This window comes from Heptranchias perlo, chromosome 4 (genome assembly GCF_035084215.1).
Source record: "Heptranchias perlo isolate sHepPer1 chromosome 4, sHepPer1.hap1, whole genome shotgun sequence".
In the NCBI taxonomy this organism is placed as follows: Eukaryota; Metazoa; Chordata; class Chondrichthyes; order Hexanchiformes; family Hexanchidae; genus Heptranchias; species Heptranchias perlo.
Genome location: NC_090328.1, coordinates 78,153,359 through 78,180,289, shown reverse-complemented (window position 1 = coordinate 78,180,289; position 26,931 = coordinate 78,153,359). Strand labels below are relative to the sequence as shown.

The 26,931-nt window shown below is 42.2% G+C and overlaps 1 protein-coding gene across 1 annotated transcript in view; it reads left to right on the top strand.

Moving 5' to 3' along the window:
• fancc (FA complementation group C) overlaps positions 1 to 26,931 on the top strand; it is a 241,255-nt gene that overhangs the window by 48,846 nt on the left and 165,478 nt on the right. The window contains exon 4 of the mRNA XM_067983192.1: positions 4,621 to 4,715. Coding sequence (XP_067839293.1) covers positions 4,621 to 4,715 — 95 coding nt within the window. The remainder of the gene's footprint in view (positions 1 to 4,620; positions 4,716 to 26,931) is intronic.

Here is a 26,931-nt window from a genome sequence, read left to right as displayed (position 1 = left end):
TGTAGTACTAAGAGTCATAGTCTTAAGATAAGACAGAGATGAGGAGGAATTTTTTCACTCAGAGGGTTGTGAATCTTTAGAATTCTGTACCCCAGAGGGTTGTGGATGCTCAATCATTGGGCCCGATGTTACCAGGGCCGCGGGTTCTCGGCGGGGGGGCCCGGTAACATCGGGCCCGGCGAAATCAGTCAGCTCCCCGCGCGATGGTAGCATAATTGGATCCACTTACCTGGTCTTCCGGGTTCCCCACTGCTGATCTGCGCGTCGGGCGGGCTGCGCATGCGCAGTAAGATCTGTCAGCTGGAGGAGCTCCATTTAAAGGGGCAGTCCTCCACTGACAGATGCTGCAACAAATAGAAAAAATTATAGCATGGAGCAGCCCAGGGGGAAGGCTGCTCCCAGTTTAATGATGCCTCACTCCAGGTATCAAAACACGGGGTGAGGCGGAGGGGGAGGACAGAGATCTTCCCCCCCCCCCCCCCCCCGGCGGGCGGGAGGAAGCGGCCTGCCTCTGCCACCAGGAAGGCCTGGCTCGAGGTGGCAGAGGAGGTCACCTGCACCACCAACATATCGCCCACCTGCATACAATGCAGGAGGCGCTCCAATGACCTCAGTAGGTCAGCCGAAGTGAGTACACTTACTCTTTCCCCTACACTCCATCTGCCACATCACCGCCCCCACCCCACATCTCCTTCTGCACTGCCAACACTACTCTGTCACATCACCCCTCATACCCACTCAAACCTCATCCTCATCTTACCTGCACCTACTCACCTCGCCAGTACTCATCCCGCCACTACCACTCAACTCAATCCTCATACAATCTCGTGGCTCTCTCTCATACTCACCATCTCGTGCATCTCTTTCACGGTCAGCCTCACTCAACCTGCCACTACCCATTCTGCAGCCACAGGGCATGCATCACAAACGTGCAGTTGGCAGCGTAAGGCAAACGTGTCGTGAGCATGAAGGGGATGCACAAGGGTGTTTGAGGGTTTGTCACGGTTGTTACTTATATTGAATTTCTGAGCAACTCATCACATATTATATTGGCACCACTACTGCCATGTCTTCACGAATCTTGTCTGGTTTGTGCAATAATGCCCTTTCCTGAGGATCACTACGAAGACCCACAACTGATGACACCCATTGTGTCACTGCAGAGTGGGTGTAGGTGTATTTGCAGGGCTCTTTTGTGCAGACAACTGAGAGACGTCGGCGATGTCCCCGGTTGCACCCTGGAAGGATGCGGAGGAGAAGTTGTTGAGGGCAGTGGTGACTTTGACAGCGACAGGTAAGAAGATGGTGCTCGGGCCAACCGGGAGCAGCTTGGCATGAAGGAGGCTGCAGATGTCCACGACTACATGTCGAGTGACTCTGAGCCTCCGTGTGCACTGCTGCTCAGAGAGGTCCAGGAAGCTGAGCCTCGGTCTGTGGACCCTGTGTCGAGGGTAGTGCCCTCTGCGACGCATCTCTCTCTGCGGTAGCCCTCCCTCCTGCTGTACAGGTGGATGTGTCACAGCGCTCTGTTGTGGAGCTCCACATGTCAGAGGTGGACGGCGTGGATGGTGAGGCTGGTGATGCTGTTCACCCTCTGAGGAGGTCATGACTGCAGCTACGGCGGCCCCCATCTGGAAGATGTACATCTGAGGGGGTCCGCAAGGTAGGTACATATCTCTGGACCCCGGGGTAGGTGTGCAAGTTGGTGACTTTGATTGTCAGGAGGAGGGTGGTGGAGGCCAAACTTTGTCCCACGTGACAGAGTAGCCTCCTGCAATGAGTGAGGGTCCCCCCCCCCCTCCCCCAACCTGTCAAATGGACCTTTGCAGCTGCCACAGGCTGACAGCTGCAACAGGTCCATTTGAACTGGGAGTGTTTCCCCCCCCGTGTGGGAAACAGTCCCAGTTTGCTCTAAAATCCCACCCCTCCTCACATAATCCCTTAATCAGGTCAGTTAATGACCTGAACAAGCAAAATTAATATGTTCAAGTGGCATCCCGCTGGCTTTAATTGCCTGCGGGATTCCCACCAGCGGGGGCTGCGTGTGCACGCCGGCGCGTCAGCGGGGAACCCGGAAGTGCGCGGGTTCGAGGCGGGTTCCAGTCCCGCTACGGGATTTCCTGATTTTCGGGGGCGCCCCCGCCAGGAACGCACCCGATAGCGGGTGCTAAAATGCTGCCCATTGAGTATATTCAAGATTGCGATCGATGGATATTTGGGCACTAAGGGAATCAAGGGATATGGGGATGGGGCGTGAAAGTGGAGTTGAGGTAGATGATCAGCCATGATCTTATTGAATGGTGGAGCAGGCTCAAAGGGCTGAATGGCCTACTCCTGTTCCTACTTCTTAAGTTTCTTATGTTATTTCACACCCACAGAATGCCCCAAACCGCTTTACAGCCATTGAAGTACTTTTGAAGTGTAGACATTGTTGTTATGTAGGAAATGTGGTAGCCAATTTGTGCACAGCAAGCTCCCATCAACAGCAATGAGATAATGACCAGATAATCTGTTTTAGGGGTTGGCCAGGGTAAGTTGTTAGAGGGTATTCTGAGAGACAGGATCTACAGGCATTTGGAGAGGCAGGGACTGATTAGGAACAGTCAGCATGGTTTTGTGAGAGGAAAATCATGTCTCACGAATTTGATTGAGTTTTTTGAAGGGGTAACCAAGAAGATAGATGAGGGCTGTGCAGTAGACGTGGTCTACATGGACTTTAGCAAAGCCTTTGACAAGGTACCGCATGGTAGGTTGTTGCATAAGGTTAAATCTCACGGGATCCAAGGTGAGGTAGCCAATTGGATACAAAATTGGATTGACGACAGAAGACAGAGGGTTGTTTTTCAAACTTGAGGCCTGTGACCAGCGGTGTGCCTCAGGGACCGGTGCTGGGTCCGCTGTTATTTGTTATTTATATTAATGATTTGGATGAGAATTTAGGAGGCATGGTTAGTAAGTTTGCAGATGACACCAAGATTGGTGGCATTGTGGACAGTGAAGAAGGTTATCTAGGATTGCAACGGGATCTTGATAAATTGGGCCAGTGGGCCGATGAATGGCAGATGGAGTTTAATTTAGATAAATGTGAGGTGATGCATTTTGGTAGATCGAATCGGGCCAGGACCTACTCCGTTAATGGTAGGGCGTTGGGGAGAGTTATAGAACAAAGAGATCTAGGAGTACAGGTTCATAGCTCCTTGAAAGTGGAGTCACATGTGGATAGGGTGGTGAAGAAGGCATTCAGCATGCTTGGTTTCATTGGTCAGAACATTGAATACAGGAGTTAGGATGTCTTGTTGAAGTTGTACAAGACATTAGTAAGGCCACCCTTGGAATACTGTGTACAGTTCTGGTCACCCTATTATAGAAAGGATATTATTAAACTAGAAAGAGTGCAGAAAAGATTTACTAGGATGCTACCGGGACTTGATGGTTTGACTTATAGGGAGAGGTTGGATAGACTGAGACTTTTTTCCCTGGAGAGTAGGAGGTTTAGGGGTGATCTTATAGAAGTCTATAAAATAATGAGGGGCATAGATAAGGTAGATAGTCAAAATCTTTTCCCAAAGGTAGGGGCATCTATAACGAGGGGGCATAGATTTAAGGTGAGAGGGGAGAGATACAAAAGGGTCCAGAGGGGCAATTTTTTCACTGAAAGGGTGGTGAGTGTCTGGAACGAGCTGCCAGAGGCAGTAGTAGAGGCGGGTACAATTTTGTCTTCTTTAAAAGCATTTGGACAGTTACATGGGTAAGATGGGTACAGAGGGATATGGGCCAAGTGCAGGCAATTGGGACTAGCTTAGTGGTATAAACTGGGCGACATGGACATGTTGGGCCGAAGGGCCTGTTTCCATGTTATAAACTTATATGATTCTAGGATACTGGGGAGAGCTCCCCTGCTCTTCTTCGAAATAGTGCCATGGGATCTTTTACGCCCACTTGAGAGGGCAGATTTGAGAAGGCTCGATTTTAACGTTTCATCCTAAAGACGGCACCTCTGACAGATTAAAGTCCCGTTTAACTTTTAGCTCACCTCATCATTATCAGAATCAAGGTCCATATCACTGTCCACATAGTGTTCTCATACTGTTACCTGAATTGGAGTAGTTTGGTAATAGTAACTTGTTAATGGCAAAAGAGAAAAGCTTTTAAAACTTGAAGGTTCAGGGGTTGTCATTTTGATTTGAATGAACAAACCAAGTGGCTATTTAACAACCTGCTCATCATTTGGATTTTAAACTGATATGGATGTGCATTTTTATTATTGATTCATACTTATGTTGATTATGTGAATAATGTTTAGGTAATTACAGTGAAGACTTCTTTAGTCTAGCCAGTATTTAGTTGTTCTCAAAGTTGAAATGTAAATACTAAACCTATAATGTAGTTGTTTTCTCTACAACAAATATGTCGTTGTTCCAGACAACCAGAATGTGTCTTTCTGCACATCACTACTGCTTATGATTTATGTTAAAATATTCTAATTCATATTGTTATAGTGAAATGCAAGGAAGTTTAAAAGTGCCATTAAAATCTAGTGCAGATATTTTGTGGTAAGTGATTTACAAAGTACTGTCTACTTATTTAAACTGAGATCCTTATTACTTTTTGTTAATGCAGATGAGAGGCAGCAGAACCTGTTACAGTGCTTGTGGTGCCTGTACAGTGCAGAACCTGAGAATGCTGTGGAACTGAAGGCTAATGACTGGATATGGGTAAGATTATCTGTCTCTTGCAACTAATGCAGGATTGTGGTTGAAAATATGTAATTTCTGCTGGGGTTTTTCCGATCTCACGCCATAACTTCAGTGGGAGATCAGTGGAAATCCCAGAGAAATGGCCATTTACGCCGTTTCTCTGGGATTTCTGCCAGACTTGACGGCGGGAGATCGGGGAACCCCTGTGGAAATTCTAACCCTATTTTTTAAAAAATGCACCACAAGCATTTAATTACACACTCTTACATTTCATTCCTCCCATTCCTCAAAAGTAAGCTGTTTCTCATTTGAGATTTACAAATCATAGTGGAGATTGTATGCATTATAGAACTATAAATAATTTGTAATAGTTGATGTAATTAACAAGCATAAACTATATACATTATAAACTGATGTAAAAATGGTTGAATGCAAGTTTTTCTAATTTAGCTTTGAAATGTCCCACTGACTCCATTTTTTAAAAAAAAAGGGGGCATTGAATATTGCAAGCATTGCTTGCGATGCAAATGTGTATATACTATATCATGCAAAGTAACCTACATATTTTAATAGGCTCTTAAGTCAACTAGTCTATGCGTCTCTGCTTGTTTTTGATTAAGCAAAACATCTCAACCTTGCTTTATTTTAATGCATTTCTGTTAATTTTCATCTTTACTGGAAACATTTCTTTCATACAAAACACAAGCAAATCTTTCATTTAGTTTAGTAAAAATCCGATATGGTTTCGATTTCAAAAATCTGATACGGTTTAAAAATAATTTTTGTAATCGACAACATTGTATTTTAACTGAACATATTAGTAGGTATTCAGTTTATCTACGGAGAATTTATTTAAAAGTTCATTTGTCCTCAGCTAAAATAACATTTATAATTTAATAGCTGCTACCTTGATATTAAAGTGAAGATACATTCTTATAGCATATATAGGCAGGCCAGATTGTGTACTAACTTCAATTAAAATGCAGCATCTGATGCTTACAGAATGGAATTTTGCTTCTGTAACCCACAGCTCAACTTCAAATAAAAATGAGGAAGGAGGCTTTTTATTTTTTAAAAAAGTGAATTGGCACTAGTGGAGAAACATCAAACATTCTGATAAAGGCAACTGTTCATCCTCCTTGTCACTTGGTGACCTTGGAGCATTTATGGCATCGTTAACCTGCATTTTTATGAACTGAACCTACCCCCAATGTTATTTAATAATCAGAATGGCCTGTTAACTACTTAGTTATAAATCAAAAGTTGAGAATCTATATGGAATAATTTATTTTGATGTATTGGAAAGCCTCTTGTGTAGTCTTTATTGCAGACATAATGTATTGTGCAGTACCTCAGTGCCAAATTTTGCACAGGTGGTGTTTGGATTATGTTTTTTTGTTTCTAGATTGGTTTATATTCTTGATCCTACTTGTAATTATTTCTCTTTCTGTTGGTTGAGTTGTGTACACCTGGTGTCTCTTTGTTGATTGCTGTTCCAAATATTGTGAAAGGATAGCTGGTATTTTTATTAGTGTTGGCACTTAAAGCTAATTTTAAAATTATCTTCCACCCACTCTAATTTACTGCACCCTAAAATCTTTTTAATTTTGTGTAATTAAAATGCAGTGATTTAAAAAAATACATTTGGAATTTATGAAGTAGACAAAAATAAAATCCAATTAAGTATGGTACCCCTTGGTATTATCTTGATTTAAATAATTCTGGCCTTTTTTGTATGACAGTTTATTTATTCACTGTATATTTGTCATTAAACAAAAGAAACCTATCTTTGATATGTTATTACATCAATCAAATCTTAAGCAGAAAAAATGTCGGCTATGGTTTCAGCTTTCAGATTCCAAGCAGAGAACATTTTTCCTCCCCTCTCCATTTCTGTTCATTCCAGGTAATAGGGTTTCCACAGTCCAAATACTTTTTTGTAACGTCAGCCATGAGTAAAGAGAAATGTTCTTGCTCATCACTTTGATCGAGACTATTGCAATGCATATGCGACACAAAGTAATATTCTTAGTTGTTAGGAGTGTATGATGCTGAAGTGTATGCAGTAGCCACAACACAGACCAGACTCTGAAGAGATAGTTAATACAGTAATTACACTGGATTGGAGACTACTACCGGTAAATATGGGTGCTCAGATTCTCTTTAATCACCAGCTTCCCATTAGTGGGTGGTCAAGTGTCTATATAAATTTCAAAGTAATCTGACTAATCTGTTTCCCATATAGCAGTGGATATAATGCAGAGCGGATGTGAATGGTATAATTTGATACTTTATTAGTTTTTTTACTTTAAGGTTGAATGCATACCATAATTTGAGGTTATAAATGAACTGACATAGATTGTGAAACCTCATGTATATTGTGTTAGTTATATCTTTTGCTAATTATTTGCTTTTATCCAAATATGTTTGTAAATTATAGTCACCAGGTCACAGTTTTGAATCCTGTTACATCTTTGTAAACTCCAAAACAATTTGATATTTATAGAAAAATTAGAGGGATTGCCTTTGTGACAAGGTTTTAAAATGTTGTTTAAATCTGTGGTGCTTTAATTTAGTCATATCAAAATAAGTGTGTTACTTGTGTGGAACATTAATTTGTTCTGTAGTGTTTGCAACAATACAGACTGGTAAAATGTTATTAAATAATATAAACGTCACAAAATTCATAATCTGCATTTGTTCGCCTTTGCAAGAAATTTGGGATTTTAAAGCAAATCTGAAAATTAATATTTACACTCAAGCCCATAGTGTAGTGACTGCATTAGTTATCACACTAAAGTTTAGACTCTATGCTGTGGGTACTGCACTCATTTAGTTTTATTTTTGTGCGGTGATTGAAATCAAGCTACATGTACATAGTGGAATAGTTGAGATTAAAACGATGAACAACAACATTTCTCTCAGACTGCTCTTTTTAAAAAGTTTTCCATGGGACTGTGAAACATTATTAACTGTCATATCTATGTAACTAAAAGCTGTGTGACCGGCACAGGAAAGTGCCAATGAAGTTGTTAAATATGCTGATTGGCTGAAATGCTTTATTCACTAAAAGACAACCAATTTAAAAACCACTATGTAAAACAAATCGCCTCTATTATCTTATCAAAGTTGCTATCTTTATATTGATTCACTGATTTTTTTTTAAGTGAACAACTAGGAGCCACCACATAAGCAATCAAAATCCTTTTAGTGACCATGTAGGCTTAAAACAATTGTTTTGAAACATAAAAAATATAATATTTAAAATAATGTTTTAAACATAATTACCCATCGATTTACCCATTCCATCTTCTGATGGCTTCATCAGCTTCCCCATGGCTTGGTGGGCACTTTGGGGCTCATAAACACCTCTGTCTGTGGGTACCAGCCCCAGCCTCTTGTATGCTATCCCCACCACATGTAAAATGTAAAAAAAAATACCCAGATATTGTGCCAAACAATGCCAATGACCCACCACATGGGACACCTTCTGGCACAACACGTGCACATATCTTTTGGGGAAAAAAAAGTTTGTCACTGCCACACTGTGATCCTTATGGGTTCTGATGTAAGCCTTATAGGTTGAGCTAAAGAACAAAAAAGGGGCAGTCAGATTGCTGGGAGTGTACCATAGACCCCCAAACAGTCAGAGGGAGATAGAAGAGCAAATATGTAGGCAAATTTCTGAAGTGCAAAAACAGTAGGGCAGTAATAGTAGGGATTTCAACTACCCTAATATTAACTGGGATATAAACAGTGTGAATGGTATTGAGGGTGCAGAATTCTTAGATTGCATACAGGAGAATTTTTTTAGCCAGTATATAGCAAGCTCAACGAGGGGGGGCAGTTCTGGATTTAGTTCTAGGAAATGAAGAGGGGCAGGTGGAAGAAGTAGCAGTGGGAGAGCATTTTGGTGGTAGTGATCATAATACAGTTAGATATAGCATAGATATGGAAAAGGACAAAGACAGAGCAGGAGTTAAAGTTTTCAATTGGGGAAAGGCCAATTTTACTAACTGAAAAGTGATTTAGCAGAAGTAAACTGGAAGCATCTACTTGAAGGTGAAGCATCTACTTGAAGGTAAATCAGTGTCAGAGCAGTGGGAGACATTCAAAGGGGTGATTCAAGGGGTTCAGGGTAAACATCTTTCCACAAAGAAAAAGGGAAGGGCTGCCAAATCTAGAGCCCCCGAGATGTCTAGAAGCATTCAGGGTAAGATAAGGCAGAAAAAGAAAGCCTATGATAGACACCGGGAACTCAATACTACGGAAACCTTAGGCGTATACAAAGTGCAGGGGTGAAGTTAAAAAGGAAAATAGGAAAGCAAAGAGAGGGCAGCTGATATTAGCAGCTAAAATCAAAGAAAACCCAAAGATGTTTTATAAATACATTAAGAGCTAGAAGACAACTAAGGAAAGAGTAGGGCCTATTAGAGACCAAAAAGGTAAGCTGTGTGTGGAGGCGGAAGATGTGGGCATGGTTCTTAATTAATACTCTGCATCTGTCTTCACAAAGGAGAGGAATGATACAGGGTTTGAAGTTAAGGAGGAGGAGTGTGAAATATTGGATGGGATAAACATAGTGAGAGAGGATGTATTAAGGGGATTAGCATCTTTGAAAGTGGATAAATCACCTGGGCCAGATGAAATGTGTATCAGGCTGTTAAAAGAAACCAGGGAGGAAATAGCGGAGGCTTTAACAATCATTTTCCAAACTTCACTGGATACAGGCGTAGTGCCGGAGGATTGGAGGACTGCTAATGTTGTACCGTTGTTTAAAAAGGGTAATGGTCCACGGTGTTTTTGCGACTGGAAGGCTGTTTCCAGTGGGACGCCGCAGCGCTCGGTACTAGGTCCTTTGCTTTTTGTGGTATACATTAACGATTTGGACTTAAACATGGGGGCATGATTAAGAAATTTGCGGATGACACAAAGATAGGCCGTGTGGTTGATAGTGAGGAGGAAAGCTGTAGACTGTTCAGATGGGAAAATGGAGTTCAATCTGGAGAAGTGTCTTTGGGGAGAGCAAACAAGGCAAGGGAATACACAATAAATGGGAGGATACTGAGAGGTGTAGAGGAAGTGAGGGACCTTGGAATGCATGGCCACAGATTCCTGAAGGTAGCAGGACATGTAGATAAGGTGATTAAGAAGGCATATGGAATGCTTTCCTCTATTAGCCGAGGTATAGAATATAAAAGCAGGGAGGTTATGCTGGAACTGTATAAAACACTAGTTAGGCCACAGCTTGAGTACTGTGCACAGTTCTGGTCACCACATTACAGGAAGGATGTAATTGCACTAGAGAGGTGCAGAGGAGATTTACGAGGATGTTAGCAGGACTGGAGAATTTTAGCTATGACAGATTGGATAGGCTGGGGTTGTTTTCCTTGGAACAGAGGAGGCTGAGGGATGATTTGATTGAGGTGTACAAAATGATGAGGGGCCGAGAGAGAGTGGATAGGTAGGACCTATTTCCCTTAGCGGAGGGGTCAATAACCAGGGGGCATAGATTTAAAGTGATTGGTAGAAGGATTAGAGTGGAAATGAGGAAAAATGTTTTCACCCAGAGGGTGGTGGGGGTCTGGAACTCACTGCCTGAGAGAGCGGTAGAGGCAGAAACCCTCAACTCATTTAAAAAAACACCTGGATGTGCACCCGAAGAGCCGTGACCTGCAGGGCTACGGTCCAAATGCGGGAAAGTGGGATTAGGCTGGGTGGCTCGTTTCTCAGCCGGCGCGGACACGATGGGCCGAATTGCCTCCTTCTGTGCCGTAAATTTTCTATGATTCTACGCCGCGCTGATTCTGATGTGATCCTTCTTTCCCTATCTACCTTGAGTTACGAATGTTCCAAACAAGTCCCCGGAGATGGACTTGGCTTTCATCCTTGGCATAAGAACATTAGAAATAGAGCAGGAGTAGGGGCCAATCGGCCCCTCGGTGCCTGGCTTCACATGGCCATTCGTAATAAGGAGATCAGGGCTGATCTGATCCGATCCGGCGTAGAATCATAGAAATTTCGAAGATGGCCAATTTGGCCTGCCCGCGACCGGCCCGGAATCCCCTAGATTCCCTTTACTTCGAGGAAACTGTCTATTTCTGTTTTAAATTTATTTAATGATGTAGCTTCCACAGCTTCCTGGGGCAGCAAATTCCACAGACCTACTACCCTCTGAGTGAAGAAGTTTCTCCTCATCTCAGTTTTGAAAGAGCAGCCCCTTATTCTAAGATTATGCCCCCTAGTTCTAGTTTCACCCATCCTTGGGAACATCCTTACCGCATCCACCCGATCAAGCCCCTTCACAATCTTATATGTTTCAATAAGATTGCCTCTCATTCTTCTGAACTCCAATGAGTAGAGTCCCAATCTACTCAACCTCTCCTCATATGTCCACCCCCTCATCCCCGGGATTAACCGAGTGAACCTTCTTTGTACTGCCTCGAGAGCAAGTATGTCTTTTCTTAAGTATGGACACCAAAACTGTATGCAGTATTCCAGGTGTGGTCTCACCAATACCTTATATAACTGCAGCAATACCTCCCTGTTTTTATATTCTATCCCCCTAGCAATAAAAGCCAACATTCCGTTGGCCTTCTTGATCACCTGCTGCACCTGCAAACTAACTTTTTGATTTTCTTGCACTAGGACCCCCAGATCCCTTTGTACTGCAGTACTTTCCAGTTGCTCGCCATTAAGATAATAACTTGCTCTCCGATTTTTCCTGCCAAAGTGCATAACCTCACATTTTCCAATATTGTATTACATCTGCCAAATCTCCGCCCACTCACCCAGCCTATCTATATCCCCTTGTAGGTTTTTTATGTCCTCCTCACTCTCTACTTTCCCTCCCATCTTTGTATCATCTGCAAACTTTGATATGTTACACTTGGTCCCCTCCTCCAAATCGTTAATATAGATTGTAAAGAGTTGGGGACCCAGCACCGACCCCTGCGGAACACCACTGGCTACAGGTTGCCTGTCCGAGAATGTACCATTTATCCCAACTCTCTGCTTCCTGTTAGATAACCAATCCTCCACCCATGCCAGAATATTACCCCCAATCCAGTGATTCTTTATCTTGAGCAATAATCTTTTATGTGGCACCTTGTCGAATGCCTTCTGGAAGTCCAAATACACTACGTCCACTGGTTCCCCTTTATCCACCCTGTACGTTATATCCTCAAAGAACTCAAGCAAATTTGTCAGACATGACTTCCCCTTTGTAAAGCCATGCTGACTTTGTCCTATTAAATTATGTTTATCCAAATGTTCTGCTACTGTCTCCTTAATAATTGACTCCAAAATTTTACCCACCACAGATGTTAAGCTAACTGGTGTATAATTTCCAGCCTTCTGCCTACTACCCTTTTTAAATAAGGGTGTTACATTGGCAGTTTTCCAATCTGCCGGGACCTTTGCCGAGTCCAGAGAATTTTGGAAAATTATTACCAAAGCATCCACAATCCCTACTGCCACTTCCCTCAAGACCCTCGGATGTAAGCCATCAGGTCCAGGGGATTTATCCGCCTTGAGTCCCATTATTTTACTGAGTACCAATTCCTTAGTGATTTTAATCGTATTTAGCTCCTCCCCGCCTCGAGCCCCCTGTTTGCCCAGTGTTGGGATATTCTTAGTGTCCTCTACCGTAAAGACTGAAGCAAAATATTTGTTCAGCATTTTTGCCATCTCCATGTTTCCGACCATTAATTTCCCGGTCTCATCCTCTAAAGGACCTACGTTTGCCTTAGCCAACCTTTTTCTTTTTATATAACTGTAGAAACTCTTGCTATCTGTTTTTATATTTTTTGCTAATTTATTTTCATAATCTATCTTCCCTGTCTTAATCAATCCTTTAGTTACTTTTTGCTGTCTTTTGAAGACTTCCCAATCTTCTATCCTCCCACTAAGTTTGGCTACCTTATATGTTGTTTTTAGTCGGATACTATCCTTGATTTCTTTACTTAGCCACAGATGGCTGTCATTTCTTTTACACCCTTTTTTCCTCAGTGGAATATATTTTTTTTGAAAGTTGTAAAATAACTCCTTAAATGAACACCACTGCTCATGTACCGTCTTACCCTTTAATCTATTTTCCCAGTCCACTTTAATCAATTCTGCTCTCATACCATCATAGTCTCCCTTATTCAAGCTCAGTACGCTTGTTTGAGAACCAACCTTCTCACCCTCTAATTGGATATGGAATGTAACCTTGTGCACCCGATCATCAGCACCTTTTGGTAGTCATTTGTAAATAGGGATCATGAAATAAAGTGAGAGAAAGGATAAAGATAGAGAAAAAGATGGAGAATTGGGTAAAGATAAATATATAAAGAGTCAAAGCCATATTAGGAGGCCAGAGAGGAGACTACCTATAAGCAATGTCACAAGATAATGCTGGTTATTATTTTTCCCCAAGTAGAGTTTCCAGCAGCTTTTGTTTGTTAGAATGCTTAGAATTACAGTCCATTACTTAATGCAGTGAGAAGCCTAGTGACTAGTGGCTATTTTGCAGTGGGCTCCTGCTGAGAGGGGAAAATTAAAATCTGTGAAGTATATTTAACAATGTTTAATGTCCACTTCCAAACCTAACCTACTTAATTTCTGTAAAACTCAACAAGTGCACACTGGCAGTACAGTAGTTGAGGACCTGTTCACCATGCTGAAGCTCTAACTTTGTAAAACTCCTGTTACAAATGATTACAGTGTAACTGTGCTTTTCCTCTAGGCTTAGCTGTTGCTTGTTTCTTTTGCTACTGACTACAGTTTTGTTAGTTTAAATCTTTAGTTTCTGAAATGCTGATTTTTTTTTTTGCATCTGTTGGGGCCATAGCAATAATGACACGTGAAAAACATGTTTTTTTTTAAAAAAATGCAGCTTATAAAGTGAATGGTGACTTGTATAATGTTGTTTGTGAACATTTCCAGCAAAATATAATATACAAATCAAAGAAAAAAAATAAACCTGACATGCTACATATGTGGCACAAAGAGAAAGTGGTGCAGACCCACTTTCAGGAGATGACCTCATGTTATAAATGAGTTCTGGACTTCCATGCTTTAAGACATAGAAGGATGGCAGGATGTGGCAGCACATAAAAACAAGTTATTACTTGACAAGAAGACATTTGTGGTACAGGGCTATAAATTATAAACTTATGTGGCTTTTCCATCATGTGTGTTGAAGGTTTAATGAACAAGCGAAACATAATTAAATGAGGGTTGTAGTACAGTTCTTCCACAACATTGTCTGGACATTGTTAAAAATGATTAGATTTAGTTATAAGCAGCTCATAATGATTTGGTTAGATAGTCAAAGATTTTATGAGTCTGGGTTTGTACACTAGCCCATGCTCCTTTTCTTGCTAAAATCTGTTGCGTAAAAATATTTAAAGAATGATGTGATTGGCCATTTGACTGCAACTTTTAAAGGGTCCTTAATTTCTTCCTTTGTATCGCCTTTTAATTCTTTTTAAATTCTTGAGCACCTGCCTTTTTCTCTATTGTGAGCACTTTGCTCTCCAAGCCCTCTTGGTGCTCTGCTGGTAATAGAGCAGCAGTTGACTTCTAGCAGCTGCACAATGAACCTTCAGCTCCCTGCTCTTCAGCTCACTGGCAGCCTTCCTGCTCCCAACTCATTCTCCACTCTCTACATCTGCAGATTTCCTGGGGGGGCGGTGTTATTGGAGTTCATTGGAACTCCATAGCTGAGGCTTTGATCACTCAAGTGGCCCATGATTTCTGTCCTGTAACCCTCGCACTTGCATTGAGACCCCTGATTTTCCCCTGTGACCAAGTACAACTTTGTGAGGAGAGGAGAAAAATCATAAGCAGGAGATGGCACAGACTCCTGAAGAAAAAGTAAAAACAGTTTGGGGGGGAACAGAAAAAGGGAGACGGTGACATTTCCCTCGGCCAACAGTTCCATCACTTCCAATGTGGAAGACGTGAGTACCATCAGGCTCGGCACCGCAAACAGTGGCCCAAAACCACACCTCCACGACCACCGTCAGTGCATCTTCCAAATCACTGGCTCTGTCCCACCTTGGAACATAAGAGAGCTCTGCACCAAATCCTATAACCACAACACCACCCCTTCCCCCCCCCCCCCCCCCCCAACTTCTGTCCCTATGCAGATACCCCATGAATCACTGCGAGGTGTTCAAGGCCACTCAAGGTCCCAAATACAGGCAGATCACACCTGACTACCGTTGCGACGAGAAAGCTCAACGAAAACTTTCTAGTAACCATCCAGAATATTAATGTGGAAATCAGTGAACTTAGTGTGAATGCCAGAGTGGAACAGCAAATAAATGATAACTAAACCCCCACTGCCAAAACACTAACACAAGCGATAGATAATAGCTTGCTCAAGGCTGACTATAATGTTTCTGGATGTCTGCAAGTAGAAGGGAAAAGGATCGTGAACGTAGGGGAAGGAAGAGGGAGACCCAACCCACCCCCTGAGAAAACCTGTAAGAGATTGGGTGGGACAAAAACTGACTGCCACCTACTCAGCCAGAAGCATGGAGGTGGCCATACTAACCAAAAAAAAACATTTCCTTCTCTCCGGAAAGGATAGCAGTTCTTTCCTTTCTTTAAAAAAAAGATTGAATGGCGGGAGAATCCATAATGATGCTTAACATGTATTTCTGAATGAGGATTTCCCCCCACATTCCCCACATCCACATTACTCAACATACTTCCATCATATGGAAAGCACCTTGGTCATGGATAGAGACATAAATTGTGTTCTCCACTCCCAATGGGGCAAACTCCCAACAGACACAGGGTGCCCAGGACAAGCAGCCAGAGCCCCTTAATGGCCTGGGTCTGATAGATGTCTGGTGGACCCTACGCCCACAGAGCATAAATTCAGCTTTTACTTGAACCCACAAAAGACTTATTCCAGGGTGGACGACTACTTCCTGAAACAATGAATTGACGGCACAAATAGAAACAAATGGGTATGATCTCGTGGCCATTATAGAGACGTGGTTGCAAGATGACCAAGGTTGGGAGTTAAATATTCAGGGTTATTTAACATTTCGGAAGGATAGGAAAAAAGGTAAAGGTGGTGGGGTAGCTCTGTTAATAAAGGATGAAATTGGTATAATAGTGAGACGTGATCTTGGCTCAGAAGATCAAGATGTCGAATCAATTTGGGTGGAGGTAAGAAATAGCAAGGGAAAGAAATCACTGGTGGGAGTAGTATATAGGCCCCCTAACAGTAGCTACACTGTAGGGCAAAATATTAATCAGGAAATAATGGGGGCTTGTAAAAAAGGTAATGCAATAATCATGGGCGACTTTAACTTTCACATAGATTGGGCAAATCAAATTGGCAAAAATAGCCCTGAGGAGGAGTTCATAGAGTGTATTCGGGACTGTTTCTTCGACCAATAGATGGGGAACCAACCAGGGGAACAGACCATTTTGGATCTGGTAATGGGTAACGAAACAGGATTAATTAATGATCTCAAAGTAAAGGATCCCTTGGGAAGCAGTGATCATAACATGATAGCATTTCACATCCAGTTTGAGAGCGAGGACCGTGGGTCTGAAACTACTGTATTAAACTTAAATAAGGGCAATTATAAAGGAATGAGGGCAGAATTGACTAAAGTGGACTGGGTAAACAGATTAGATGATTAGATGGTGGATAAGCAGTGGCAAACATTTACAAAGATATTTTATGACTCGCAACAAAAATATATCCCTGTGAGGAGGAAAGACTCCATAAAAAGGGTGAACCAACCATGGCTAACTAAGGAAGTAAAGGATGGTATCAGGTTAAAAGAAAGAGCATACAACATGGCAAAGATTACTGGTAAGCCCGAAGATTGGGAAAACTTTAAAAACCAGCAAAGGATGACTAAAAGAATAATAAAGAGGGAGAAAATAAATTGAGAGTAAACTAGCAAGAAATATAAAAACTGACCGTGAAAGCTTCTACAAGTATATAAAAAGGAAAAGGGTAGCTAAAGTAAACATTGGTCCCTTAGAGGATGAGACTGGGGAAATAATAATGGAAAACAAGGAAATGGCAGAGGAATTGAACAGATATTTTGTATCTGTCTTTACAGTAGAAGACACTAATAACATACCAATAATAGTAGAAAATCAAGGGTCAAAGGGGAGGGAGGAACTAAAAACTATCACTAGAGAAAAAGTACTAGGTAAACTAATGGGTCTAAAGGCTGACGAGTCCCCTGGTCCTGATGGCTTGCATCCGAGGATCTTAAAGGAAGTGGCTACAGAGATGGTGGATGCATTGGTTGTAATCTTCCAGAATTCACTAGATTCTGGAAAGGTCCCCGCGGATTGGAAAACCGCAAACGTAACACGCCTATTCAAGAAGGGAGTGAGACAGAAAACAGGTAACTATAGACCAGTTAGCTCAACATCTGTCATTGGGAAAATGCTAGAATCCATTATTAAGGAAGTAGTAGCAGGACATTTGGAGACTCATATTACAATCAAGGAGAGTCAACATGGTTTTATGAATGGGAAATAGTGTCTGACAAATTCATTAGTTCTTTGAGGAAGTAACGGGCAGGGTGGATAAAGGGAACCAATGGATGCAGTATATTTGGATTTCTAAAAGGCATTCGATAAGGTGCCACATAACAGATTCATGCACAAGATAAGAGCTCATGGTGTTGGGGGTAATATACTGGCATGGATAGAGGATTGGCTAACTAACAGAAAACAAAGAGTCGGGATAAAAGGGTCATTTTCAAAATGGCAATCTGTACCTAGTGGGGTGCCGCAGGGCTCAGTGCTGGGGCCTCAACTATTTACAATGTATATCAATGACTTGGATGAAGGAACAGAGTGTCTTGTGGCCAAATTTGCTGATGATCCAAAGATAGGTGGAAAAGCAAGTTGCGATGAGGACACAAAGGGCTTGATTTTCGGACGTCCGAGACGGCTGGTTCATGCGGGGGGGGCTCCGAAAATCGGGGATTCCCGGGGCGGGTCCGGAGCGCAGGTCTGGAGCCCGGCTCCAACCCGCCCACTTCCGGGTTCCCCAGTGACACGCTTAGATGCATGCGCAGCTCCCGGATGCGGGACTCGGATCCCACATAAACCAATTAATTAGATAGTTCAGGTCGTTTGCAGACCTGATTTGTAGGATATTTTAGGAGGGGTGGGATTTTCAACTCGACTGAGACTGTTTTCCCTACTGGGGGAAACGCTCCCAGTTGAAATGGACGTGTTGCAGCCATCAGCCTGTGGCAGCTGCAAAGGTCCATTTGACAGGTGGCGGGGGGAGGGAGACCCTCACTCATTGCAGGAAGCCACTCTCTCACTTTGTACAAAGTTTGGCCTCCACCGCCCTTCTCCTAACAATAAAATTCACCAACTTGCAACCTCAACCCTGGTGTGCAGAAACATTTACCTACCTTGCGGACCCCCTCAAACGTACATCTTCCATATGGGGGCTGCCATAGCTGCAGTTATAACCTCCTCGGAGGACGAACAGCAACACCAGCCTCGCTGGCCACGCCGTCCACCTCTGATACATGGAGCTCCACAACACAGTGCTGTGACACATCCACCTGCACAGCAGGAGGGAGGGTAACCGCAGAGAGAGATGCGTCGCAGAAGGCACTACCCTCACCACAGCATCTACAGACCGAGGCTCAGTTTCCTGGACCTCTCTGAGCAGCAGTGAACATGGAGGCTCAGAGTCACTCGACATTTAGTCGTGGACATCTGCAGTCTCCTTCATGCCGAGCTGCTCCCAGCTGGCCCGAGCACCATCTTCTTACCTGTCGTTGTCAAAGTCATCACTGCCCTCAACAACTTCTCCTCTGCATCCTTCCAGGGTGCGACCGGGAACATTGCCGACATCTCTCAGTCGTCTGCACAAAAGAGCCCTGCAAATACACCTACATCCACTCTGCAGTGACACAATGGGTGGCATCAGTTGTGGGTCTTCATGGTGATTCTCAGGAAAGGGCATTATTGCACAAACCAGACAAGATTTGCAAAGACGTGGCAGTAGTGGTGACAATGTAATATGTAATGTGAGTTGATCAGAAATCAAATATAAGTAAAAACCATGACAAACCCTCAAAAACATTCATACTCACGAAATGCTTCCTACTTCACATATGTGATGCATGCCCTGTGGCTGCAGCACAGGTAGTGGCAGGTTGGGTGAGGCTGACTGTGAAAGAGATGCATGAGAGAGTGAGTATGAGATGGAGCCATGAGATTGTATGAGGATTGGATTGAGTGGTAGTGGTGGGTGAGTAAGTGCAGGTAAGATGAGGATGAGCTTTGAGTGGGTGTGAGGAGTGATGTGATAGAGTAGTGTTGGCAGTGCAGAAGGAGTTTGTGGGGTGGGGGCGGTGATGTGACAGACGGAGTGTAGGGGAATGAGTAAGTGTACTCACTTTGGCTGACCTACTTAGGTCATCGAAGCGCCTCCTACACTGTATGCAGGTGTGTGATATGTTGGTGGTGCTGGTGACCTCCTCTGCCACCTCGAGCCAGGCCTTCGTGGTGGCAGAGGCAGGCCGCTTCCTTCTGTCCGCCGGGGAGAAGATCTCTGTCCTCCCCCTCCTCCTCACCCCATCCAGTAGGACCTGGAGTGAGGCATCATTAAACCTGGGAGCAGCCTTCCCCCTGGGCTGCTCCATGCTGTAATTTTGGCTCCTTTCTGCAGCATTAGTCAGTGGAGGACTGCCCCTTTTAAATAGAGCTCCTTCAGCTGACAGCCTATGATGTGGCTGCGCAGTCCACCTGCTGCGCAGCTTTCCAGCGCGAAACCCGGAAGCCAAGGTAAGTGCCTTCAATTACGCTGCGATCGCGTGTGGAGCACCCCGAATTTACTGGGTGCGTTGCCCACGCGCCCAGTCAACCCCCCCCCCCCACACCACTGCCATCCAGCCTCCCTCCTAAAATCGAGCCCAAAGTATCTGCAAAGGGATATTGACAGGTTCAGCAAATGGGCAAAAATTTGGCAGATGGAATATAATGTGGGAAAATGTGAAGTTGTCCACATTGGGAGGAAAAATAAAAAAGCAAAATATTATTTGAATGGAGAAATACACAAAATGCTGCGGTACAGAGGGATCTGGGTGTCCTCGTACATGAAACACAAAAAGTCAACATACAGGTGCAGCAGGTAATCTGGAAGGCAAATGGAATATTGGCCTTTATATCTAGGGGGATGGAGTATCAAAGCAGGGAAGTCATGCTACAACTGTACAGGGTGTTGGTGAGACCACACCTGGAGTACTGCGTACAGTTCTGGTGCCCTTATTTAAGGAAGGACATACTTGCATTGGAGGCAGTTCAGAGAAGGTTCACTTGGTTGATTCTGGGTAGGGAAGGGTTGTCTTACGATGAAAGATTGAACAGGTTGGGTCTATACTTATTGGAGTTTGGAAGAAAGAGAGGAGATCTTATTGAAACATGTATGAGTTTGAGAGGACTCGATAGGGTAGATGCTGAGAGGATGTTACCCCTCATGGGGAATCTAAAACTAGGGGGCATAGTCTCAGAATAAAGGGTTGCCCGTTTAAGACAGAAATGAGGAGGAATTTCTTCTCCCAGAGAGTCGTGAATCTTTGGAATTCTTTACCCCAAAAAGCTGTGGAGGTTGAGTCATTGAATTCATTCAAGGCTGAGTTAGACAAATTTTTGATCAGCAAGGAAGTCAAAGGATATTGGGAAAGGGCAGGAAAGTGGAGTTGAGGTAAAAATCAGATCAGCCATGGCGGAGCAGGCTCGAGGGGCCGAAAGGCCTATTTCTGCTCCTACCTCTTATGGTCTAATCTTGCCTATTCCGCGTTTCGTACTGATGTTGGTCCAATAGCCATCTCAGACCATGCCCCAAATGTGCTCCAGCACACTGTAGCTAATCACTGTCGGGAACTGGGTTAAAATAGTGTACACGCATCCAGATCCATAGTTTGCACCAAGTGTTGTGGGTTCAAGTCGCACTCCAGAGACCTGAGCACAAAATCTAGGCTGACCTTCAGTGTAATAGTGAGGGAGTGCTGCACTGTTAGATGTGCTGTCTTACGGATGAGATGTTAAACCGAGGCCCTATCTGCCCTCAGGTGGATGGAAAAGATCCCATGACACTATTTCAAAGAGGAGCAGGGGAGTTCTCCCCGGTGTCCTGGCCAATATTTATCCCTCAATCAACACCACTAAAACATATTATCTTGTCATTGCTGTTTGTGGGACCTTGCTGTGCACAAATTGGCTGCCATGTTTCGTACATACTACACTTCATAATTACTTCATTGGCTGTAAATTGCTTTGGGACATCCTGAGGTCATGAAAGGCGCTATATAAATGCAAGTTCTTTCATTATTTGTGTCAGTGAACCAAGACATCCAAATAGCACGGGCAGAAGGAACTGAACACAAAATATCCCTGGCGATGTGCTGGTATATGTAACCAACCCAACCACTTCAATGGTTCAACCAATTTACTTGCGCTCATCCAAAACTCTGCTGCCCGTATCCTAACTCACACCAAGTCCCGTTCTCCCATCACCCCTGTGCTCGCTGACCTACATTGGCTCCTGGTCTGGGAACGACTCGATTTTAAAATTCTCATCCTTGTTTTCAAATCCCTCCATGGCCTCGCCCCTCCCTACCTCTGTAACCTCCTCCAGCCCTACAAGCCTCCGAGATCTCTGCGCTCCTCCAATTCTTGCCTTTTGCGCATCCCCGATTTTAATTACTCCATCATTGGTGGCCGAGCCTTCAGCTGCCTAGACCCTAAGCTCTGGAATTCCCTCCCTAAATCTCTCTCTCTCTCTCCCCTCTAAGACGCTTCTTAAAATCTGCCTCTTTGACCAAGCTTTTGGTCACCTATCCTAAAACCTCCTTATGTGGCTCGGAGTCAAATTTTGTTTGATAACGCTCCTGTGAAGCGCCTTGGGTCGTTTTACTACATTAAAGGTGCAATATAAATGCACGTTGTTGTCTCCAGCATCTTGCAAAGCATCAAAGAATTTAGATAACACGCTGATTACAAATGCACTGTAAAACAAAAGACTTAATTCAAATTATTTGATAATTTGAAATGTGTTGGTGCAAAAATGACTGAATTATCAGGAGTAGACTAATGGGACCAAGAACTGATCAGTAATAGGTACAGAATTATACATTATTATCAATCTCTGTTTTTTCGTACTAAAAAATTTTAATTATCCAACAATTTGAATTAAGCATCACATATAACAACAAAGTGGGAACTTAGTGTTGAGGAATTAAGAGTTGTAGTAGATGGTAGATGCAAAATTGTTCAATTCAGATACTTTTTATTTGCATTTTCTTATTGCTCAAGTCAGAGTGTAAGTATTTTCTGTTCCTTTTTAAAAGTGTGGAAACAAAATTTTAACAGTACACTCTGAAAAATGGAGGATTACTTAGCTTTTTCCCTCCTATTAACAATGGACTGATTTAACAACCAAATGGGAGTGTTTTTAAAGAAATATCAAACTCTACTGGTGGTGACACAAGAGCTTGGATTGTGCCTTTCATTGAGATAAGTGGGATTCTGGAGCACAACTTAGGGGTTCCGATGACTTTCTGTAACACAGGATCAAAGCTAAAGCATTCATCCAAGTTAATCTGAAGGTTGTGTTACTGCATATTTCTTTTCATATTTTATAATGCAGAATTCCAGCATTTATTATTGTCATATGGAAGTGTTGATCAAAGAATTAAAACAAAAATTATTGCATACTAGTCTGTCAGTCACGATTATTTTATATATGCAATTTGGATTCAAGGAACTTGTAGATCTTGATTTTTGTACTGGTGCTCAATGCCACCTCCAATTATAGAATGATGTTAGTGAATGACTATTGCAAGCTTTTGTGGTGTAAATGTAGCATTAATTATATTCCTGGTTATAATACTGCTAGAAATGTTACTTTACAAAGTCCCATATTGAATCACATGTATTGTAAAGTATACATCAAATAATATGAATAAGTAAATTTGTTCCTGCTTAGAAAAAGTTGTCACAAAATTTGATTATCCTTCAGGTCAAATGTTACAGCTGAAATGTATTTTGTTCTGGCATCATAGCCGCGTAATAGTCTGGACCATGTCATTTTGTGTGGCTGCCATCAGTGCCACTCCTTTACCTGACACGTGTTTCTGCAGCATGAAGCTGGCCCTGCTGGTCAGTCTTTTCTTTGCATTGCCTCCCCTTTTCCACACAAGGCAGGGCTGCCCTGTGGTTGCAGATACAGCACTCGTTCTGAGGAACTGGCTAAACTTGATTGAGTGCTAATACATTTTAAATGACATTCAAAACTGTGTTTCAAAATAGCGTGTTCCTTTTTTATATACAGTATGTAGAGCAGTCGGCTGCTTCGTTTAATTCAATGAAAGAACCTTTGTGCAGTGATTGATAGAACTTATTGAACCACAATCAGTGTGGGTTTATTCAGTAAAACTGACATAAGGCTGTTTCCTTAGAAGTCAAGTAAATTCTCCTATGTTTAGCCTCTGGTTATGTTCCCCACTGCTTAGACCATTTGGAGTCAAGGAGTCCAACAACAAAGTAAACCTGTTTTGATGTGTGCGTTTTCACATTGCTCACCTACTGTTCCACCAAATAACTGAGTTAATTTGTTGCTGTTGTGAATAAAACAGCAAAAAATAAATGTCTGTACTACTCAACATTCCTTGCCTTTTGTAACGCCTCCCCAAAGCACTACCTGCTGTTTTCAGTAAACTACCAGTAATTTTTGACCAAGGTTACTTTTTTCGTTGTAAATTTCTGCCAAATGTCCTTAGTTTCACAGTTTACATAGAATTACATAGCCTGTTTCTGTGCTGTAAATTCTATGCTGGTTTTCATGCTCCACGTGAGCCTCTTCCACCCTACATCATCTAACCCTATCAGCATATCCTCTATTCCTTTCTCCCTTATCTAGCTTCCCCATAAATTCATCTATGCTACTCACCTCAGCCCCACTCCATGTGGTAGCAAAATCCACATTCTAACCTATCTTGGGTAAAGAAGTTTCTCCTGAATTCCTCATTGAATTTAATAGTGACTATCTCATGTTTATGACTCCTAGTTTTGGACTCCCCACAAGTAGAAGCATCTTCTCCATGCCTACCCTATCAAGCCCCTTCATAAGACCCCTATTAGGTCACCCCGTTTCTACATATTTGTTTTACATAGTCGCACTTTTTTCATCACTTCAGAATAAAATCACTCCAAATACTGTCTTTATTGTCTCAGTTATTAATTCTGGTTTATTATTTAAAGAATCAAATTTACAAATGAAAAGCATTTAACAGTTCTCTGTTCCTTACTTGCTGGTTAAGTTGTGTGCAATGCACTTTTATGCAGATCTGCTATTATTTGGCTCTCGTACAACTTAACTGTCTATTATATCAAACAGAGGTCAGACACAACTTGAAATCCAACTTCCATTTACCATTACAAATTCTCTGAATTGTCACTGGCATAAACTAGACCTATCTCTTGGGTAGGTTTCATGCTGGTGCTGATGTGGATACATTTTTCATGACGACCGATACCAGGATTCCAGCTCCATACACTTTGCTCTCATTTGTTTCTGCATATTCACCTACCACTGCTGGAAGAAATAAATACAAATATGTGGAATTTGTGTTGCTCGGGATCAAGTGCTGAAATAGTGAGGTTTTTTTTCTGATTTATTTATTTTTGTTGTTTAAGCATCTCACGCAAGGGCTCTGCTTTGCGCGAGAGGCAATTTAAATGAGACATTCGTGTTTACAGAAGATTCAGTTTTAGAGTGTAATCAGTTTCATATTTCCATACTGGCCAATTGAGACCTTAGGATTACTAAATGGCAAACTGTCTCAGTGCTAGGTGGATTGGTCAGTTTAGTGGTGCACTCCAATTCTTGGGAGCCCTGAGTTCGAATCAAAACCTTAATTTGATATTTAAATCCGATTCCTGTCAGTGAACAAGTTTCAGTAATTCTCAGTTGGACTGTTAGATGGGCAGAATTTGCAGTGGGCAAGAAGGCTGTCAAGACCAGTCCTATCCAGCCAGCTGCCACCATGTATGGTTGTAATCAATTAGAATACAGAATTGCTGGTGGATTTTCTATGGCCAGACTTTCCTACATTCCGTAGCACATTAAATTGAGGTATTGTAGAATAAAGCAGAGCACTGTAGATGGGAAGAGAATCTGAGAATTTTACTTTGTTACATCTGCTTGACTCATTATGGCTGGATCAAACTTTAGTAATTTTGCTTTTGTTAGAATGCAATTTGTATTGTAAAACTAAAGCACTTCTGAAGTGCTTGAAATAATGTCACACGTTATCAATAGGATGTCCCAGATTTTAGTACAGTATTTGAAAAGTAAAATTTCATTTTCTTCTGCCACCCCCCCCCCCCCCCACCATGATGAAAATATTACTTATTGTTACTGAACAAAATGTTGTATATACTTTTTTAAACTTATAGGAACTATCTAACTTGTTCTTAAAATGAAAAATTATCTCTCTCCCAATTTTTCTCACCACCTCTCCCAGAAACAGATTCTGACGGTCGTATTTCCTTCAGTACCTCTCTGACGTGAGCGTTCTTTACGTGTAAGCCCAGACAGTACTTCTCAATAAGCTATTTGACTGTTCTGTGCATCACATGCCCAATTTTCTGCAAGATCACTTGATAACAATCAGCAACAGGAATGCTGGCTGCCAGTTATAAGTACCAAACTGCTTCTCGGGCAGCTCAGCACAGATTGGGGATCAAACCTGGGGTTTTTCTTGGCTTGTATGGCTTATATGGTGCATTTATCTACTGGACCATTGGGGGAACTGTTCATCTCACTTTCCCACCATAGAACCATGAAATCTCGTAGTTAAGTGACTGTTGTATCTGCCAGAGAATTTCCCCATCCAGACATATTAAATGTGTAGCTTAGTTTTTGTCTTCAGTAACAGCATAGTATTGCTACCTAGGCTATTCCTTTTGGTCTACAGCAGCACTTGCAGGAGTACTGCTTGTTGTTTAATTCCTGCTATGCACTGAGGTTGCATAGTTATGGTATTTTTGGCCTTTTGGTTAATTTTCAGATAAGTATGGGTGGAGGAGAGAAAAATCAATCATTTCAAATCCTAAATGCTCATACGCTGTGTTTCAGCTGGTGACATATCAATCATTGCGTCACCCATCCCCAATACTTCTGTATTTTAAAACCTTGCTCACCAAATTCACCATTTAATTTTTACTTTACAACCATGGAGAGTTTATGCATTTGTGTGTTTAAGTTGTTTAAATCTGTTCAACCCGTTGGAAGACAAATAATTTTATTGTACAGTTAAATTTATTATACTGCAGTTATTTTTTTTCTCATTTCTTGGTATGACTTGTATTTGCATACTGTGGAACTTTTGCTGTGCTCACCACTGGGTGGCAGCATTGAAACACTTGTTCTTTTCTGTATAAGCAGTATCTACTTGTACTGTTCACTGTTCCACCGATTAATTACACTAATCACTACATATTCACAATTGTACTGAACTTGAGAGCTATTGAATGTCAACATGCACTGGCTAAAGCTTTCCACAAACCAGATTTTAAAAATTCCGCACTATAAATTCATATAAATGAAGCTGGTGAGAATAACATTTCAATACTGTTAGGTGATGTGCTTAAAAAAAACTCTTGAAAAATTTCTTTGGCAGCCCTATATGAACTATTTGTTCACGATGAATGAAAAAAGGAGTATATTAATAACCATTTTAAATTTAGTATTTTCATTGTTCTCAGTATGAGTGTGCCCTACTGCCATGTTGCCTCCAGTTAGTTTTTGAACTTCCTCACATAGGAGAACTTCAAAAGCAAAGCTAACCTAACCCCATAATAGGCCATGTCCTGCAATGAGAATATGCTCTTTGTAGGCTTTTGAACTAGGATCCCATTATACTGGGGATCCCTAAGTTCATCAGATTTTTATGTAATTGGGAAATTATTTTTACGATTAAGGAGAGATCGTTATAAAACCACAAAGAGCTTGATATAATCTAGGCAGGCACTGCAGTGCAATAGTGAGGAAGTGCATTTTCGGAAATGCCGACTTTCAGAGGAGATGTTAAACTGAGGCCTTCTCTGCCTGCTCAAGTGGACAGAAAAGGTCCTATGGCATGATTTGAAGAACAGGAAGTACTTTCAGTGTTCTGGCCAACATTCATCCCTGAACCAATGCCACCCAAAATCAAATCAA